The following is a 21751-nucleotide window of genomic DNA, read 5'->3' as shown; positions in this document are numbered from 1 at the left end:
TCGGGTTGATAGGGTTTATCACGCTTTCTCGTTATCCTGCACCAACGCTCACAACACAAACACCATCAGTCTTCCTTTCTCCCGTGAACCTTGTATTTGACTAATAGGGGCGCACGCTAGATTGTGTGCTATCGTCCCTGACGAGAACGATGATGACCCGCTGTACGAGCGTGATTCCCTAGGATACTACAGTACCACGGGTTGTCCTGTTTTGTTATTTAGGTTATGCATTCCTCGCCATAAATACATACCATCAAGCGATCACAGCATATGAAAAGCACAAACAAATCGAATGCTTATCACTATATTGTTATTAAACCACAAACTGTTGAATTATTGTAATCTCGATCTACATTTTGTGTGACACGAGACACCGTCTCATATCATTCTTACCATCTCCCGTTCACGTCTCTTGATATTGACTTGCATGCTGTTGCGCTCTCTCTCGCTCTCTTTCTCGCTCTCTCTCTCTGGTTGTCTATCTCTCTCTCTTTCTCTCTCTCTCTTTCTCTCTCTCTCTCTCTCTCCCTCTCACACTCTCTCTCTGGTTGTCCTTGTGATAACGAGATAAAGAAGCCGAACAACACTGAAGCCAAAGAACAGAGGGATGAGATAGACACGGTTGGATCAAGTAGCTGTACTCATTATAGCCGAATTATTAAATGAAGTGGAACATAGCCTATGTATTGACTAATAGCCTAGCAACGCCATAAGATGCGTCTTTCGTGATATCTTCACGGATCTTTTGATCTGCCAATTTTTTTTTAGACTCAGACTGCGCTTTTTCAGTGTTGTTGAACTAGATAGACAAATCCTATGTTTTTTTCTCATAACTATTGATTTCTGACGCCGCCAACCTGAAGTTCATCGTTATCATCTTGGCCGCCGGGATGGTGGCCTTCGTTGGAGCAGTCATCTGCATCATCGCCGCGGTCCATACCGGCTCCGCTGCCGAATCTCAGCAGCAGCCTGTGGCAGACAACCAGTCCCAGTCTCCGGACGCTGGAGTGCAGCAGACTTTCCCCGGGGGCTCCGTGGCGCGAGCGGGTCCACTGGGCGCTCTCCATGGTTCTGAAACGCAGGACGGAGAAGCGCCCACTTTCTTCCACGTCCCCAGCGGCTCAGACGGCATTGGTGGAACTAGGCAGGTTAGCAGACTTATCTGCACCCCAGTCCCCGCCGGAGAATGCAACCCCAAAAACTTTCAGCAACAAGCCGACGACCCGTCGCTGTTCGCGGGTGAGGACTGGGGATACCTCCGCACCACGGCAGAGGAACTCAAACAGACAGTTCTCCAGCAGAAGGACCAGATTATCACCGACCAACGGACCATTAGGGATCTGTCAGGCAAGCTTTCGGAGTGTGAGAGCGGGATAGAGGGGCGTAGAGTACCGGAGAGTAGCGCGGGGCTCTGGGGAGGTAAGAGGGTAGATGAGGGCCGGCTCATGGTCCGGGACAGTGCTCCGTCGTCGTCTGTGGCACAGCTGCTCACCGCCCAGGCTGTAGGCGAGCTGGAACAGGCTATCGTTCAGATGAAAGACCGCATAGAGAAACTGGAGGTAAGGGGGAATGGGAGAAACATGTGTCATGTATGTTGGTGTTGAATTCCACTATCACACATCTTCATTTTAAACGAACTGTTATCGTATCTGTAAATAAAGCAGTGAATAGGCTAATTCTGACCCTCTCGTGCTTGGCAGACCTCGATAGCACTCACTCTGAATTTCTACTCACGTATCTGATGGCAATATGTCCGTGTGGGTGTGGCTACGTGGTTTTACTGTTTAATTGAGACCATTTCCAGTTAATAGAAATCAGGAACAGGTTAGATGACCACCTACAGGTAACTGCCAAAATAAAGGAAACACCATCATAAAGCGTTGGACCACCGCAAGCTGCCAGTGAGTCTTGGCATAGATTATACAAGTGCCTAGAACTCTGTTGGACGCTCCAGAATCTCCCATAAGTGTTCCAAAGGGTTGACATCTGATGGCACGCACGCACACACGCACACACGCACACACGCACACACGCACACACACACACACACACACACACACACACACACACACACACACACTTTAAACTTCGTATGCTCCTTTGAGCCTCCATCTTTCAAAGTCACTGAGATCTATTTTTGTAGACATGGTTAAAATAATGGTTAGTGCTATCCGGAATCCTTGGGACATCCCTATCCTAAACCCTAACCTTAATCCCTAACCTTACCATAGCCCTAACTTTACCATAACCCTTACCTAACCCTGAACTTAACCCTGACCTAAACCACTTTAAATTTCAACTTCAAGGGGTTAATGTCAAAGTCCCAAGGATCCCGGATAGCAAGGACTTCAAATAATGGACCACTGGGCATTTTTATGCATGACCCTAAGCATGGGATGTTAATTGCTTAATTAACTCAGGATCCACACCTGTGTGGAATCACCTGCATTCAATATACAATATATCCCTCATTTACTCAAGTGTTTCCTTTATTTTGGCAGTTACCTATATATCAATGTCTTTAACTTATTGTCCCTGAAAATTGATTAGATGCATTACATTACAATTGATTAGATGCATTATATTCATCTTAGCAATAGCTTATTAGAGTTCAAAATAATGTTGAGGAACCAATCAGTTACTTCACCAAAATCTATTAACATATTTTGGTATCATTTGTGGCTATTGCACCATTACAATGTCTTCTCAACCTGCTTCACAACTCAAGTTAAATTTAGCCAGTTTGATTAATGGAAACCCCAAAACAAGAACGTTGTAGGATAATTTATTAGCCCTAATCTACAGACACAGGAGAATGTGTTGTTCCAGCCACCTCTGCTTCCCACTATGACTAACCCAGGGGAGGAGAAGAGGAGGGGTGGAGGAGGGAGGGGAGGGTAGAGTAATACGAAGCTGCTTTATAGCTGCCTGCCAAGCAACATGTGATGTACAACACCGTTTCTTCTGGAGAAAATATCATAAAATATTCATCCGACCAGTTACCTATATTTGTCAAGAGCAGAGACCATCATATTATTTTTGCAGCTTCTGCCTAGCACACTACTGTTATACTGTATCAGTGGTGTACCTCTGTATCAGTGGTTCCCAACCATCTTTGGTCACTGAACCTCCAGTCAGTGTTGGAACTGATCTTAACAAAGAATAACACATTTACTACTTGTGGAAAGGTGAGGTACCTCCACGGGTACTAGTACCTCATGTTGAGAACCACTGCTCTGTGTGTAACTTACAGCATGTGCCTCACTGTAAATAAGACGTGGCATTGTCTGTGTGTCTATTTGACTGCACTTCGTTTTGCTGCAGTTGTAGTGTTTTTTCTCAGCTGACTAATGACTGAGCTGACTTTTAATTATTTGTTTTCCCAGCATTTTTTTTCTGTTTTTCGCTGCACATAATTGATTATGCATAATAAAAAATAAAACGAACTCCAGAGATTAGAGTGCTTATCTAACACGAAGGCCCACATTAATCACAGCACATTAAACAGTGTGAGTGCAGCTCTGAAAACCGAACTGGCTTCCAGTGTCGCGTTCGAGACCGGAGAAAGGGGGGGGGGGGACTGAATCAAGACCGAGACCAGAAGAATTTGAGTCCAATTCAAGACCATGATTTAATTTATTTAGTCAAATTGCCACCATAATAAGAGTTCAAAATGTCCAGTATTTCTGTCTTTGTATTTCAGGCGAACATATGGATTTCTTAGACATTCAGAATGGTGAAAAAAATGCATGCTGAGGGCAAATAGAGCCATTCTACAAATTATTACTAATCCAAACACAGTGAGGAACAATGGGAGCCGTCTACACCTTCAGAGATGGGCAAAGGATTTATAAAATAATAATAACAACAATAATTCAAATTTGTATTATTATTTTCAATTATGTTCTGATTTATTTCTCTTCAATTTTTGTTGGAAAGGAAAGGGTTAACACTGAAGAGAAAAACATATTCAATCAGGATTTTTCTTTGGTCATCTCTGGGGCTAGCTAAGTCAGCCAGCCATTGGCTAGGCCATCAGAACCTAGATAGAAGGCATCCGCCATTCAACTGTATTAGGGCAACATTTTGGAGTGACAGTGGAATCAACCAGTCACATTTTGACTTGTAATCGGTGGGATCGTTTTAACAAAAAACGTTCTCTTCTCACAGGCCAACGCGCAATAGCAAGCAATAGTTTTCCCACAGTCTAGCTTTTGTTGTAGACTAATTTTCAGCAGCTGTTATCAAAGAGGATGTTGTTGCAAATGTTTTATTTGATTTAACTAGGCAAGTCAGTTAAGAACACATTCTTATTTACAATGACATTCTACCCCGGCCAGCCCCTAACCCGGACAACGCTGGGCCAATTGTGTGCCGCCCTATTGCACACCCAATCATGTCCGGTTGTGATAGAGCCTGGAATCGAACTAAGGTCTGTAGTGACACCTCTAGCACTGAGATGCAGTACCTTTGACCGATGCGCCACACGGGAGATTCTCCATTTTCAAGAATAACTTTCAACAAGAAGTTAGCCTTTTACTGCAGTGGGCGTAATCAGGGTCACACAGAGGGATTCTTGGTAGTCAAACAAATCTACTTTGAAACAAAAGTATACACCTATACACATTGTCAAAACGTACAAATGAAATAAAAAACCTGTACCATGTCAGAAATAGAGTTGAAATGTATAAAATGTTTCGTTTGCATCCCGATATTACACTTTACTGTATGTACACCACAGAAGACTGAAATATAACAAAGCTGTTTGACATAGAAACACCGGATTGTAGTAAAAAAAAAAAAAAAAACTTCATTAATTATGAAATTAGGACAAATATTAATAGCATTCCACCCATGAGGCCAAAGAGGGTGCTTTTGGTCATTGACTGCAGGAAAGGGTTCTTTCAAATGATCATCATCTGGTGAGTGGAACTGTGTTTTTTTGTAATAATAATGTATTATTTTTCTGTTTTTGCTCAATCTGATTGGGTGGGATGGGCCAGGGGATGGGCCCGTGTCCACCCAGGCCCACTCATGCCTATGCCCCCGATGCAAACAGCTCATGATGACTGCATTGCACATCACAAATAATCTACAAAACCAAGACTTCGTACCAAACTTTTTCAATACCTGGTTTACATACCCATTGTTGCCTTAGTTAGCATTTACTAGTAGATATGTTGAAACGTCTGTCCTACCCTACCTGCTACCGATGTCATTCTTCTGTGAGCTGCTCCATGATAAAACCAGTTGACAGCTGCACACTCCTGCTGCCTGCAGATGATATTCCTCTGAAACTAGGCTGTGTGTGCGGCGCGCATGTAAATATATTTCACCTGCTTTGCAATTGTGTAGGCTACATTTTGCATGATTTTACTATTGTACGACATAATTGATAAATTTTATACCTCCACTGCACTGGAATCCCTCCCTCCCACAACTCCTTCCCTCCCACACTCCCTCTCTCCCACACTCCCTCCCATGAAGTCAGATATCGGACCGCTGGCGCTCTCTCACAACCACACGGATGCAGCAACTGCGGTGACTTCAAGAGGGGCAGGTGGTGGTGGGCTCTCTGAGGCCCCTGATCGTTGGGGTGAGGCAGGGCTAGTGGGGCAGGCCCGGACAGGGGATGGACCAGAGCAGTGGCCACGGATGGAGGATCTGGAGGGAGAGCTTGAGAGGAAGCTGGAACTCCTGGAGAAGGAGAGGAAGGCCCTGCGAAAGGAATCCCAAAGACACAGGCAGGAGATTGACCAGGGGATCAACTCCCTACACCACCGCATCGCTGGCCTGGAGGAGGGTGAGAGAGGAGGGGCAGAGGGTTAGATGTAAGAGAAGATCAATGGTTATGAGTGATACTCATACCTGAATGACATTAATTGATATGGTGGGGGAGGTTACAAGTCGGGGACAATGAACCATAGATGATCTACCTGAAAGGTAACTTAATATCAATCTATGAAGATGACTTCAACACATTATGTCACAGAATAAGAAAAAAAAAATCCAAGTGGAAGTATCATAGAACAGAGATGAGATATCCTGGGGGCAGGAAGGAAGTCAAATGTGTGATGTAGCCATTGCATAAACCCCCAAAAGACAGTACAAAGTCCTAATAAGAGAAGTTTATTCAATATTCCCCCTACCGAATTACCTCATTACTCAAATACTCTTTCCCTCCCTCTCTATTTCTCCACCCATACCTCCTTACCCCAGGACTCTCAGAGTACACCTACCCCGAGGGCTACAAGCTGTCCTTCCCAACACGTACCAACTATATGTACGCGGTGGTACAGCACCCCATCCCTGAGCTGCGTGCCTTCACCGTGTGCCTCTGGCTGAGACCCGCCGAGGGGGGCATCGGCACCCCTTTCTCCTACGCTGTGGCAGAGCAGCCCAATGAGCTAGTTCTACTGCAGGGCATGCACACCCCTGTGGAGCTGCTCATTAACGACAAGGTAATGGAGGAAACAGAGTAGCAGTATTTTAGGGCACGCTGAGTTAGACACAGCACAAATTAAGCTGTAGCTATTACAGTACCTGGGAGCCTACTGTGGAATGATGTCTACGACCAAAATGGCACTCTATTCCCTATGCAGTGCACTACTTTTGACCGGAGCCATGGTCAAAAGTAGTGCACTACATAGGGAATTGGATGCCATTTGGGACAGAGACAAAGCACCGTTTAGGCTAGAGCTGGGAGTATAGTGTAGATTAGCATGATGTCACTATGGTAATACAATGCCTGGAAGGCATAGAGAGCTACCTAGCTGGCTGTGCCCTTGAGGAAGTGCCTTTGAGAAAGTAATGCTGCAGTCCCCAAATGTTACTGTAATAAAATGATTGCCTCAATGTATTCCAGGAGGAATACTCCACACAGTGTGTTAAGCATCAAGATATCAGCACTTTAAAAGCACTCTATTTTATCTAACATAATATTGAGTTTTAGTCTAGGATACTCTGTACAACACATGGTTAAGGGTCAGTACTAAGAACCACTTCATTGTATGATTGATTGTCCATTGATTTGCTGTTGTTGCTATTTGAAATACTTAATTTGCACTCTAATATAGTATGCGGTATCACTGCATTACCTGCAGTATAGCACTAACACTCATACTAACCCGCACTGTTGTCCTCCCACCCCTAGGCGGCAGAGTTACCTCTGAACCTGTCCCGGGGCAGCTGGCACCACATCTGTGTAAGCTGGAGCCAGAGAGGCGGGGCGTGGCAGGCCTACCAGGGGGGCAAGCTGAGAGGAGAGGGGCAGGGCCTGGCAGCCTGGCACCACATCAGGCCTGGGGGAGTCCTCATCCTGGGGCAGGAACAGGTAAGACTTGGAGGGGTTGGTATTTTGGTGAGGTCAGGAGTGATTGGTGGAAGAGACAGCAACGGCATAGACCTATCGGGGGTTGTTGTTTTTAAAGGAGAACATATTTTATTGTTCATTGAGATATAGACCCAGGGGTGAAATGAAAGGGGGCAGATGAGAGGAACATGCAGAGTTGAAGTGGGGGACTTGAAGATCAAACCCCAGTCTCTCAGGGCAATGCCAAGTCCGGAGTTACCACTAGACCAAACTCTGAAACATCCCTTCTTCTTTTCACCCCTTTCACTCCTCCACCTCCTTCTGCCTGTAGGACACTCTGGGCGGACGTTTCGACTCGTCCCAGGCCCTGGTGGGGGAGCTATCCCAGTGGAACTTATGGGAGAGGGTCCTGACCCCCAGCGAGGTGTCCAGCCTGGCCCACTGCAGCCAGCACGGCCCCCAGCCAAAGGGCAATGTGGCCCCCTGGACCAACCGGGAAGTAGAGGTGTTCGGAGGAGCCATCAAGGTGCCCAGGGAGCCCTGCGCTGCTAAACGCATCAACACCTCACTGTGAGGGGAAGGGAGCCAGGGACCTTATTCACAAAGCGTCTCAGAGTAGGACTAGTGATCGAGGAAAAATCAATACAGTTACATATTGCAATACTATTTTGGACATATTATAGCAATACTTTGTGTTATTGTTGCTAGGTAGCGTTACCTAGAGCTAGTCAGCTATGCCTGCGTCAAAAATCAGTTTTTTTTGTTGCTCTCCATCTTCTTTTTAAATAGTGAGGCAACATGTTTTCAATGCTTTTATTTCCATGACTGGTCAAAACTCATTTCTCATGCTCTCTTGTCTCTCTGCAGCAGACATTTTGAGAGCAATATCTTTGGAACATCAAATTGCAATAAAATCGCAGTATCGAATCAAAATACATATAGAGTTGTGAGAATCACAATACATATCGTATTGTCACCTAAGTATCGTGATAACAGTCGTGAGATCCCTGGCAATTCCCAGCCATAAGTAGAACTGTACATGTCATATGTACATGTAATCTTATTTATTATGATCTAAGGCAAAGCTGATCTTTCATCAGCATTTCTACTTTGAGACTGAGAGCCCAGAGCTGTGTTCAGTAGGGCAAAAACACTGCGGAGGTAACGTATTTCTATCTGAACGACTTGTTATGTAGAACAGCAGGAATGCCTAACTGACATGTCGATTAAGGAATCATGTGAGCTCTATTCATCACATTTCTATCTGCAACGTTCAGCATATTGTGCATTTGTGAATTTGTGAAGTAAATTGGCGGGTGGAGCTCGGGTGAAAGGGAGTCAGGGAATAGGGGAATGAAGCACATTGTTAGAAGTGGGAGTAACACTGGTTTCGTAACTACTCATGAAGACTATTTATCCCACAAGGGGAAATGTTGTTCTGCTTTGCATGTTTTATTTATCTATGTTTTACATCTATTGTTGGTGAAGTTTATTCAGAGCTACAGGACAGAGAGTGGGTAGGCTAGCCATACCTACGTCTACATTTGAACTGCTGCTTTGGACTTGGTCTGTGGCCAGGCACTAGGCCCTAGGAGGCCATTTTGTTTCCTCAATAGGAGCTAAATATATTGGGTAAATAAATAAATAAATTAGCTTTCTCTATCCTCTGACTTGTGTCTAACGGAAGGGGGATAACTCAAGTGTACATTATGATTTTATACAGCATTTTATATGCAGACATTAAGAACACACAACCGTGTCTGTATTGCATTGGTTTGTTAAAAACATTTTTTTTGTATCAACTCGCTTGAAAACAGCATTCTTACGGTCTCTCTTTTCATATTCCTTCTCGTTAACATTTGTATAAATCGTCTGTATCTTAGTAGTGCGGCACGGCTAATCATTCCCTATGACTAATAAGAACTACAGATATATAGATATGACCTCATTTAAATTCAATAACTGTACCCAGTAATGTGAATGTGTGGCTTGAATTGATCCAGAAAATACGTCTTAGTTTTTGTCAGTGGTATTACTCAAGCTTACTGGCTAACTTTGTTGCACAATAAGGTAGAGCACAAGGTTTGATACTTTCTAGACCACCAGAATAGGTATTGGTACCAAGTTGTACCGAAATGTATAAACTGTGTTATTTCTATAATGCCTTTATATTCAAAGTAAAAAGTCATAGAAATAACAATGGGTTTAAATGCGTCGTTATGTATCAATGCACACCCATATATAATTCAATGTATGGAATCCCCCTTGATCTTCGACACCTTGTGACATGCGGTGAAGTCTGAGGCCGGGTAGGCACATTGAATAAAAGCTGTGTTTATCGGTATGACACGATCACAAAGATAACCATCAAACAACCACGACCAACCATCAAACAGCAGCAGATAGGCGGCGCAATCATTCGACACTCTTTCATGGGCTGTCATTGCTTGTGCCCCACACAACAGCCCTGCACGAACAGGCGACTTTCAGCACCACAGACAGCGACCCAAATGCTAGCGAGTAGGTCTACTTGTAGACAGCGCGACACACACAAAATGCCTAGTAGTCAGCACTACTGACTGAGATATATACTTTCACTTCTCTGGGCTATGTGATAGACATGTAATGTCATGTAATGTCATTAGACATATAATGTCATAACAGTAGGCAGCGCTGCTGTTTACCTGTAAAAAAATACATTTGTCTATCCTTCTGGGTAAAGACGTCAGTGACTGAACTGTAAAACTCCTCCCTGTTGGCCCTCAGTTTTCAAAGTCTCTTGGTCTCAATGCTATGGAGATGATGGCAAGGGGTGAGAGTGGTCCTTGATCGCTCTGGCTTTCGACTGTATGTCTTTATCTGTATCAGCGCAGAAAATGACTTCTCAATGGATGCTGCTGTGGCTGGTGTGGTGAGGACCAGCTGCAGTGACTTTGTTGCCTTGTGACAGTCTGTGTCAGGTCACGCTGGAACAAAAAGCTGAGGAGCTGTCCAGTATCATTTGTGAACTGTACAATCTGACAAGATCAGCCTTAAGTCTAACAAAAGTACTTGGCCATATTTAGACAGGCTCTTGTTTGCTGGTGTCAAATTTTTGTGACATTGTTTCACACTTTTTGCAGTCCACTAAGCCAAGGAAATTAAGTTCACCAAAGTGGCCAAACCTGGCTCTCATCTGAACATTGAGATTGTCCAGTATGTTGTTGTAGATTTTTCCCCTCTCTACTCTGATCGGCTGTTTTACTACGAGTTTCGTGCCAGGCCCAGATCATTGCATTTCTGCTCAAATCGCTCATTGAAACGATCAAAGTCGTGTCACTGCCGTCCCAGTGCATTCATTGTGTCACTGATCTGGGTATGGCAGACACCCATATCCATCAATTTGTTCTGCAGAACACGGGAGAGCGCATCAGTATCCTTGAATATTCAATCATAGGTCAAGAGCAAAAAGGAAACACGGTGGCGGTCTCTAGATGGGTTGCTAACTGGTGTGGTGGAATTATTGTAATCAAAAGGAGAGACTTTTAAGATTTCTTCAAAACAATCAAACTTTATTATTTAATTAGTGCAGTAATGGAGCTGGTCGGTAATCACCCCTGGAGGTGATCACTGAGAACTCAACGAGCTAGTTTGAGCCACGGCATTTTATAGCAAAATCCATTCTCCTTCAGTCTGCATGACACACAACAGGTGTATGGAATGTGTCACAAGGTTAAGATTTGTATGAAAGACACTTATAATTCACAGCAGACAGTATCTGCCGTAAAATCATCAGAACTCATTGTGTAGAGACCAGTGTTTGGCCCCCCCCCCCCCAACTCCATACTGGAGCCATGTCTCCCTGGTTCCGTATGGAACAGGAACATTAACTCATGCTCTGGAATGCGGTATCCCCAAAGACATTGCAAATCTTCCAGAGGCCCATCCTCAGTAGAACACACAGATGAGCATTCTAACAACCCCGTATTATGTTGCATAAAACAACCATTTGATGCAATAACAGCATTATAACATAATCTTGTTATTTCCACCATACTGTAAAAAAAAACATTCAATAAAGGAATTGAGTAGTTCCACATAGAGGCACCTAGGCCTGTTTGATGTGCTGGCACTGTCATCGTTGCCGCAAAATGCCAACTTCTGTTTACCTTAGGTAGCATGCTGTAACATCAATTAGCTAGGGCTTTCAAAATCTCCCGGTTCTCTTCGACCTTTGCATTGTGCATGCCGATGTTCAATCTCCGTTGTTCATTCAATGTCAGATCTATCCGCCAGCTGCCAAATGTCTTAAGAGCTATCTGGCTTTGGAGGTGAGACAGGTTTCTCATAGGCAAATTGTGCAAGTCGCAGTAACCGACTCTTGTCCACAAACTGTCGCTGGTGTAGAGCAGCAGGCAGGGGAAGGAGTAGAGCCGGCTGCTAGCATTGCAGCCACAGAGCCAGTCTTTCTGTTGATACCACTCAGATTGAAATGAGCGTGATACTTTCTGTCCCTTCTTTAGATGCCGGTCCCTAAACTCAGGTGTTGGTCTTCACACCGTTTCGCTCGAAAACTATTTCAGATGCAATGTGTTAGCCATCCTAATCAGCTGACTTTAGCTAGAAGTCAAATGAATATAACCACCAAAAGGCAGCAGATAATGTGTGTGACATCCGTAGGCAGGGGCGAGCTCTGACTATCCTCTTGCAAAGCTCTCTGCCTGCCTTTCGGCATCCGTTAGCTGGCAGTATAAGGTAGAAACACGAATGTGCAAATCATGCCAATGCCTTTCATTGAGTTTGAAGTGCTGGAGAAAGGTACAGGGCGAGGTTGCCTTTCCCCTGGCCTCCTTGTGCATTTTGTACCAGACCACTGCACATTTGGGAAGTAGCAGTACTAGTACTGACATCTATTTGATCATGCAGAATTTTTTAAATTATTGATAACATTTATATGTATTTATTTTTCATTAGTTATTTTTTTCATTTGTCTTCACACTGCCTACCCTGCCTACCCTGACCGCACGTCACTGTCGCTGTCCCTGGTTATGACTTAGTGGCAAGTGCCTGTCCGGGTATCTTTACCCATATTAAAATTAATGTCTATTCATTTCTCTGCTGAAGTTATGATTCCAACATCATTTTGCAGTCTGATCAGTGTTTTGCCTGCCTCTGGTTTGTTTGGCTTATGTCTGCACTTCTATGGTCTATGTGATGTTGTGGCAAACTGTACAGCTTAGAAAATGAATAAGCCAGATCTTGATTAACCAAACAATGTCTTATAGCCGGTGTTTGGAAAATTACTCTTTGAAATACCTGTATTTTTTAACAGGTTTTTACTTCATGTGTAGGTCGATGTTTAGGCAAATTTGGCATCTTTGTCTTTTTCCTCTCTTTTCCTGTCAAAGTTGGTATACTCTATGTGTGATTATGTCCTTGTCTTCACTGGTTTTGAAATGCACAGCCCGAAAAGCTCAAATGGCCAAAAGTAAAGTCTATTTCGAATGTGAGTACTGTGTATTTCCTTTCTTTTCGTCTCTGTGTCAATTAATAACCTACTACATCTCCCCCAGTTTCCAAATGATTGATCATAATGTCAGCCTTAGATGGTGGCTATAACACATGAATAGGAAATTATATTAACTGATTTTCACTGTGCATGTTCTACATGTGATTGCATGTATTTGGACTTTGTGTGCAGATGAGCTACTATGTGTGTGTTAGGCTACTTAGTGACCATCCTGTTACTCACTGACACACAAACCCTCACACTGCTGCCAGTCACATCTTGTGCTGTCCAGGACACACGCCACAGGCTCAATTTAAAACACCACTGCTCTAAACACACTGAATTGTAAACACACACACACACACACACACACACACGCACACACACACACACACACACACAGCATCAGTTTGAAGCCCTTTCTTCAAGCCACAGGTGCTTGAATAGGGCAGGGTCAATGGAAACCTGAGATGGGTACAGGATATGGAAAAACACAACACAGGATGATAAAACAATATATAGCTTTTACTACAAAGAATCACTGTATACATTTATGAATATGGCTGAAATTCACAACCATTCTTCTTCATTTTGTTCTCTGGCAGACTATGTGCTGGACTGTGTATTCGTGCCTTTCGCAGGTCGGGGAGCGGAATGCACATTTTGGTCAACCCCCCCCCCCCCCCCCCCCCCCCCCCAAAAAAAAAGGAAAAGGGGAATGGGACAACTTAAATCCCACTACCATGTAACCCTGCATTCATACACCATACCACTAACCTACCACCCCATCCCACTACCATGTAACCCTGCACCTACAGTATACACCATAACCTACCACCCCATCCCCATCCCACTACCATGTAACCCTGCACCTATACACCATACCACTAACCTACCACCCCATCCCACTACCATGTAACCCTGCACCTACAGTATACATCATACCCTACCACCCCATCCCACTACCATGTAACCCTGCACCTATACACCATACCACTAACCTACCACCCCATCCCACTACCATGTAACCCTGCACCTATACAGAATAGCAAAACCCCAGCACCCCATCCCATTACTTTGGCCCTAAACGATCCTACACCAGATTGTCAGCCTGGGAGGATGGAACACCTCCTCTCAGAACTTTCTGTAGATCTTCTGCACTAAAATCTCTCACACCATAATATTCCTCTGCTGCTGCAACTACCACATCTATCTTCTGTGATTTCCGCTCCATCAGTGCAGTTGATCACCATGGCTATAAATGCAAAAATCCAACCTCACTATAATGAATCTTCTCTGGCGCTCTCTCTTCAGTCCTACTCACTTGGGGGCTACCAGTCGACTCACTCACCCTCATTGCTTCAGCATAGGAAACTTTCTTCCCCACTCAAATTCTAACAATCTCAACCTGTCTCTCTCTCACAGGGCAGGTAGAAACTCTGCGTCATAGCTCAACAAGGCAGACAAGGTATTCTTAGTCTCATCATTACCACCGGGTCCACATCACATTTAAAGGTGGGTGTCACAAACACTAGGAATATTCCTTTTCATTTGATCCACCTCTACACTCCACATTGCCCCACTGAGCACCCTGTTTAGCGGCACCCTGCTCCGGAGCTGCTCCGGAGAGCAAAGCAGGCCACAGTTTGAGCCCCGAGCTGTGTGACTCGAAGCACCCACTTCCTCTGGGAGGCAGATACACAAAAATCTCAACAATTCCACTTCTCAAAACTTTCACAGATGTAACCATTTCCAGTTTGTCTTTTACCCAACTTGACACAACATACGGGTCGGACAAAAAGTAGGAATCCCCTCTTTCCAAAAATCTCACTCCTACCGGTCCAAAATCAACTTTGGTAAGACTCTCAGGGCAAACGCTGGAAGTCTCTACCACACCTGATGCTGCAGGTAGACCCACTACATCCTCAACTGGCTCAACTTCAGAGCGCTCACCACTGCCGACTGACTCCATTACTAGATCATCAAGGTTCTCAAGAGAGCATGAAGACTTGTAATGATACTAGCCACCTAGCAATTTTATGAAGTTGGCTTTAGCTAGCCCAGACAGGTTCCCGATCTCCCAACCTCATAACTAGCTACCAAGAAGCCATTTTTAGGCTATCAATCAAGTTAGAGTAGCTTGCTTGACTAACTATTTTAGCTGGCATGCCTGCTCTAAAGGTTAGTTGACTTTAGAAAAGTAAGACATTACTAAATCTACTGAATAAGATTTACACTCCTTCAGTATTTTACCGAGATTTTGGCAGAGATGCAGCTTAGCATATTTAGTTTCTTGAAATAAATATCCACCAGTCAGGAGGATACAGACACCTTGAAAGGTATGCTTAGATATGCAGAAAAATAAACATGTTTTTTACATAGAATTAAGCATAATGGAAATGTTTTAAAGTTTGGTTACTAGCTAGCTTCCCGTCACGCTGTTGGCATCAGTTGCTGGGACAGCTACTAACTGTCCAGTTATCCTGCTGACCAAGGCAGGGTCTGAGGAGCTGCTTGGTGTAGCAGCTAGCCTAGCTGCTAGCTAGTTGCCTATCAAGCTAGCTGGGTTTTCTTGAGGGCTAAAACGCAGCCCGCAATGCGGTTAGCCATTGTGGCTGGGACTGCGGATTGACCCAGGCTTGTGGCTGTCTAGATCTCTGCTATTTGTTGTTGTTATTTCCAATCTTCCCTGTGACCTGCCCTGTCTGGAACTGCGAGGAGTAACAACGTAACCTAAATTAAGGATATTTTAAATTAACAAAAAGAGTTGTTACAACAACAAGAAAATAGCTGTGCCCAAATACTGGGAGTCAACTAATAAAATAATGGATGACCTGACAGAGAGTTCCAGGACCTGAAGAACAGTTTGCAGTTCTCCCAGGGTCAGCTCGATGAGTTTAAACAGGAGAACGGCAATATGACAGCAAAGTCATTGAGAGTGGACATCAATTCTGTATGTGAATCCATGATAACAATGACAGAGAAATCTGATTATCTTGAGGGACAATCAAGGCGGAACAACACGGAATTGCAGAATCTCCATATGAAACCTGGATGGAGTCTGAGGACAAAGTGAGGGAAATTATCTCGGAAAAACTGAACATGGACCACAGGATGATTGAGGTGGAGTGCCCCCACAGGACTGGAAACACCACCACCACCCCAGGTGACAGGCCCAGGCCGATAGTGGTCAAGTTCCTGAGGTTCAACGACAAGGTAGCTGCTATGGAAACAGCCAAGAACTTGAGAGGAACATACAGCATGTCTTTATCAACAATGACTATCCTGAAGCTGTGTGCCAGAAGAGGGATGAACTGATCAAATCAAATCAAACTGATCCCAGCCATGAAAGCTGCCAGAGCACGTGGGGACATTGCTTACATACACTATCAATCAATCAAATGTATTTATAAAGACCTTTTTACATCAGCAGATGTCACAAAGTGCTATACAAAAACCCAGCCTAAAACCCCAAACAGCAAGCAAGGCAGATGTAGAAGCACAGTGTAGAAGCACAGTGGCTAGGAAAAACTCCCTAAAAAGGCAGGAACCTAGGAAGAAGCCTAGAGAGAAACCAGGCCCTGAGGGGTTGCCAGTCCTCTTCTGGCTGTGTCGGATGGAGACTTTAGGAGTACTTTAGGAGTACATGGCCATTTAAGGCCAGATTGTTCTTCAAGATGTTCAAACATTCATAGATGACCAGCAAGATCAAATAATAATCTGTGGTTTTAGAGGGTGCAACAGGTCTGTATCTCAGGAGTAAATTGCAGTTGGCTTTTCATAGCTGAGCATTCAGAGGTCGAGACAGCAGGTGTGGCAGAGAGAGATTTGAAAACAGCAGGTCCGGGATAAGGTAGCACATCCGGTGAACAGGTCAGGGTTCCCTAGCCGCAGGCAGAACAGTTGAAACTGGAGCATACTGTACTAAAAATCACACAGGACACCAGATAAGACAAGAGAATTACGTTAGATATAACAGACTGACCCTAGCCCCCCAGCACATAGACTATTGCAGCATAGATACTGGAGACTGAGACAGGGGTTGGTTCGGGGGACACTGTGGCCTCGTCCGACGATCCCCCCCCCCCCCCCCCCCCCCAAAAAAAACCATTGTTCTTGACCAAATACAATGGTATTTCTCTGTAAAAAAAAAACAGACTTTCAGCATGCTTAATGAGAAGGGCACAGAGGTCAAACATATTCTTTAAGTTTTCACAAGGTTTTCACACACTGTTGCTGGTATTTTGGCCCATTCCTCCATGCAGATCTCCTCTAGAGCAGTGATGTTTTGGGGCTGTTGCTAGGCAACACGGACTTTCAACTCCAAACATTTTCTATGGGGTTGAGATCTGAGTGGCTAGGCCACTCCAGGACCTTGAAATGCTTCTTACGAAGCCACTCCTTCGTTGCCCGGGCGGTGTGTTTGGGATCATTGTCATGCTGAAAGACCCAGCCACGTTTCATCTTCAATGCCCTCGCTGATGGAAGGAGGTTTTCACTCAAAATCTCATGATACATGGCCCGATTCATTCTTTCCTTTACACGGATCAGTCGTCCTGGTCCCTTTGCAGAAAAACAGCCCCAAAGCATGATGTTTCCACCCCCATGCTTCACAGTAGGTATGGTGTTCTTTGGATGCAACTCAGCATTCTTTGTCCTCCAAACACGATGAGTTGAGTTTTTAACAAAAACTGTAGGATTTGAGTCCCTGGCGGCGTAGTGTGTTACTGATGGTAGGCTTTGTTACTTTGGTCCTAGCTCTCTGCAGGTCATTCACTAGGTCCCCCCGTGTGGTTCTGGGATTTTTGCTCACCGTTTTTGGGATCATTTTGACCCCACGGGGTGAGATCTTGCGTGGAGCCCCAGATCGAGGGAGATTATCAGTGGTCTTGTATGTCTTCCATTTCCTAATAATTGCTCCCACAGTTGATTTCTTCAAACCAAGCTGCTTACCTATTGCAGATTCAGTCTTCCCAGCCTGGTGCAGGTCTACAATTTTGTTTCTGGTGTCCTTTGACAGCTCTTTGGTCTTGGCCATAGTGGAGTTTGGAGTGTGACTGTTTGAGGTTGTGGACAGGTGTCTTTTATTCTGATAACAAGTTCAAACAGGTGCCATTAATACAGGTAACGAGTGGAGGACAGAGGAGCCTCTTAAAGAAGAAGTTACAGGTCTGTGAGAGCCAGAAATCTTGCTTGTTTGTAGGTGACCAAATACTTATTTTCCACTATAATTTGCAAATAAATTCATTAAAAATCCTACATTGTGATTTTCTGGATTTTTTTTCTCATTTTGTCTGTCATATTTGAAGTGTACCTATGATGAAAATTACAGGCCTCTCTCATTTTTTTAAGTGGGAGAACTTGCACAATTGGTGGCTGACTAAATACTTTTTTGCCCCACTGTAGCTATCTATCTAATAGAACTCAGAGATTTTTTTAGGGAAGCTTTTCTAATTCAAACATAATTCAAAAGTGTGGTGTACCGTAGGGCAGCTCTCTAGGTCTTCTACTCTTTTTTATTTTTACCAATGGCCTGCCACTGGCATTAAACAAAGCATGTGTGTCCATTGTATGCTGATTATTCAACCATATACAAATCAGCAACCACAGCTAATGTAATCACTTAAACCTTTAACAAAGAGTTGCAGTCTGTTTTAGTAATAAACTGGTCCTGAACATCTCCATAACTAAGAGCATTGTATTTGGTGCAAATCATTCCCTAAGTTCTAGACCCCAGCTGAATCTGGTAATAAATGGTGTGGCTGTTGAACAAATTGAGCAGACCAAATTACTTGGTGTTACCTTAGATTATAAACTGTCTTGGTCAAAACATATAGATTCAATGGTTGTACATTTTTTGGACATTAACAACTGTTTTCATTGTTGACTAGAGACTACAGTGAATACAATTAGTTGTGGATTTCATGGAAGTTATTTCCAGAAGTTATACCCTCACTTGCTCGTTCCTCTATGGAATGAAAGAGAAACACTGGGCTAGTTTGATCGGTAAGGTGCAAGCAACCAACTGTAAGTCGAGTGAAGTAGTGGGAGGTTAATCCGCGGCAGCCGACAGTCGGGTACTGATGTGGTTTTCCAACAGCAAAGCTCAGTGCAACAAGTCAATGTTGCCATTGTTTATTATAATAAACATTTCTCCAACCCCCATATCACAAACTTGAAAATAGAGACAGTTGAAGTCGGAAGTTTACATACACTTAGGTTGGAGTCATTAAACCTTGTTTTTCAACCACTCCACTAATTTCTTGTTAACAAACTATTGTTTTGACAAGTCGGTTAGGACATCTACTTTGTGCATGACACAAGTAATTTGTCAACAATTGTTTACATACACTAAGTTGACTGTGCCTTTAAACAGCTTGGAAAATTCCAGAAAATTATGTCATGGCTTTAGAAACTTCTGATAGGCTGATTGACATCATTTGAGTCAATTGGGGGTGTACCTGTGGATGTATTTCAAGGCCTACCTTCAAACTCAGTGCCTCTTTGCTTGACATCATGGGAAAATCAAATGAAATCAGCCAAGACCTCAGAATAAATTGTAGACCTCCACAAGTCTGGTTCATCCTTGGGAGCAATTTCCAAATGCCTGAAGGTACCACATTCATCTGTACAAACAATAGTACACAAGTATAAACACCATGGGACCACGCAGCCGTCATACTGCTCAGGAAGGAGATGTGTTCTGTCTCCTAGAGCTAAACGTACTTTGGTGCAAAAAGTGCAAGTCAATCCCAGAACAACAGCAAAGGACCTTGTGAAGATGCTGGAGGAAACAGGTACAAAAGTATCTATATCCACAGTAAAAACGAGTCCTATATCGACATAACCTGAAAGGCCGCTCAGCAAGGATGAGGCCACTGCTCCAAAACCACCATAAAAAAAGCCAGACTACGGTTTGCAACTGCACATGGGGACAAAGATCGTACTTTTTGGAGAAATGTCCCTTGGTCTGGTGAAACAAAAATAGAACTGTTTGGCCATTGTTATGTTTGGAGGAAAAAGGGAGAGGCTTGCAAGCCGAAGAACACCATCCCAACCTTGAAGCACAGGGGTTGCAGCATCATGTTGTGGGTGTTCTTTGCTGCAGGAGGGACTGGTGCACTTCACAAAATAGATGGCATCATGAGGTAGGAAAATTATGTGGATATATTGAAGCAACATCTCAGGAAGTTAAAGCTTGGTCGCAAATGGGTCTTCCAAATGGACAATGACCCCAAGCATACTTCCAAAGTTGTGGCAAAATGGCTTAAGGACAACAAAGTCAAAGTATTGGAGTGTCCATCACAAAGCCCTGACCTCAATCCTATAGACAATTTGTGGGCAGAACTGAAAAAGCGTGTGCGAGCAAGGAGGTCTACAAACCTGACTCAGTTACACCAGCTCTGTCAGGAGGAATGGGCCAAAATTAACCCAACTTATTGTGGGAAGCTTGTGGAAGGCTACCCAAAACATTTGACCCAAGGTAAACAATTTAAAGGCAATGCTACCAAATATTAATTGAGTGTATGTACACTTCTGATCCACTGGGAATGTGATGAAAGAAATATAAGCTGAAATAAATCATTCTCTCTGCTATTATTCTGACATTTCACATTCTTAAATAAAGTGGTGATCCTAACTGACCTAAGACAGGAAATTTTTACTAGGATTAATTGTCAGGAATTGTGAAAAACGGGGTTTAAATATATTTGGCTAAAGTGTATGTAAACTTCCGACTTCAACTGTATGTGTGTACATTGTACAATCAATTGGTGACAGAGAGAGACTCATATCACATTAATTTGTACATAATCGACTGTATACATGATTTGTGGCAAAGTTGGTTTCGGTTTCAGTCACATCTTCGGTCACGTTCGTGTGTGTCAAACAAAAACACCCTAATGATTGGCTGACAATAGAGCCTCCCACAATGCAGGTGATGGCTGCAGGATGAAGTTGCTGTTGATCAAGTGATTTTTGTAAAGTTCATGCAGTCGACAACTATTATAACCCCATAATGCAATGATGGTAACCGACTTGACAAATGTGGTCTGCTCAAACACGGCCACTCTTTCCATGCCATTTTGATACAGCTACGACCGGAAGTTACTTTTTCATAGCAGGTTAGGAGAACTTATGGAGCAGGTCAGGAGAATTTATTCAACAGAGTAGGATAATTAGGTTAAGGTTAGGAAAAGAGTTAGGGTTCAGCGAAAATTTTCTTCTAACCTGCTACGAAAATCACTTTTAGTCGTAGCTGTATCGAAGTGTTTTGAAAAGAGTGAGTGCATTCGAGCAGATCACTTTTGTCAAGCCTTGCATTATGGGGATAGAAATTGTGAGACTTACGCAACAACTGCATGAACTTTACAAAAAGCATGTGACCAAAGGTCATGAAGTTATGACTGCAGTCGACTGCAAATGTCTTCAGTTGCTCTTCACCAACTTCATCCTGCAGCCATCGCATGCATTGGGCGAAGCTCTATTGTCAACCAATCATTAGGGTGTTTTTGTTTGACCCACGAGAACATGACCAAAGATGTGATTGAAACAGGAACCAACTTTGCTGCGGTTCATGTATACAGTGGATATGTACAATTGAATGTGATATTTGAGGCTCTCTCTCACCAATTGCTAGTACAACATAAGCACATATATTTACAGTTTGTGAGTGTGTGATATGGGTGTTGAAGACATGTCTATTTCGACATTACAAAGAAACACTTTTGTAAACAATGGCAACACTGCCATGTTACACTGAGCCTTGCTGCAAATAAGGTAGAGAAGGCAGCTCTGAAGAAGGAGGAGGTAGATGTGGTGGTCCTGTTAGGGGGGGATGGAATGTAGGGGCATCATAGTGGAGGGGTTGACCCAGGAGTGACAACGTGAGTGGGAGAGAGAGCAGCAGGGAAGGTATTTTTTCTCTATCCAGAATTCTGTGAGGAGGGTCA

General features: G+C 43.8%; 1 protein-coding gene across 1 annotated transcript; it reads left to right on the top strand.

The window, feature by feature from the left end:
- Window positions 1–399: 399 nt before the first annotated feature.
- LOC110538009 (neuronal pentraxin-2) lies at window positions 400–12801 on the top strand. The gene is made up of 5 exons (XM_021624528.2): window positions 400–1559; window positions 5488–5803; window positions 6220–6461; window positions 7154–7333; window positions 7644–12801. The coding sequence occupies exons 1-5, from the start codon at window positions 891–893 to the stop codon at window positions 7884–7886; spliced, it is 1650 nt and encodes a 549-aa protein (XP_021480203.2). The 5' UTR covers window positions 400–890; the 3' UTR covers window positions 7887–12801.
- The last annotated feature ends 8950 nt before the right edge of the window (window positions 12802–21751 follow it).

Source organism: Oncorhynchus mykiss, chromosome 12 (genome assembly GCF_013265735.2).
Source record: "Oncorhynchus mykiss isolate Arlee chromosome 12, USDA_OmykA_1.1, whole genome shotgun sequence".
In the NCBI taxonomy this organism is placed as follows: domain Eukaryota; kingdom Metazoa; phylum Chordata; class Actinopteri; order Salmoniformes; family Salmonidae; genus Oncorhynchus; species Oncorhynchus mykiss.
Note: the sequence above shows the minus strand (reverse complement) of the source record. Positions and strands in the feature narration are given on the sequence as shown.

Bases quoted from the DNA above. Each gene is read 5' to 3' on its own strand.
- LOC110538009 (XM_021624528.2), top strand. From the start codon at position 891: ATGGTGGCCTTCGTTGGAGCAGTCATCTGCATCATCGCCGCGGTCCAT. The intron at 5,804-6,219 runs GTGAGAGAGGAG...TCCTTACCCCAG, and splicing joins CATCGCTGGCCTGGAGGAGG to GACTCTCAGAGTACACCTAC. The intron at 6,462-7,153 runs GTAATGGAGGAA...TCCCACCCCTAG, and splicing joins AGCTGCTCATTAACGACAAG to GCGGCAGAGTTACCTCTGAA.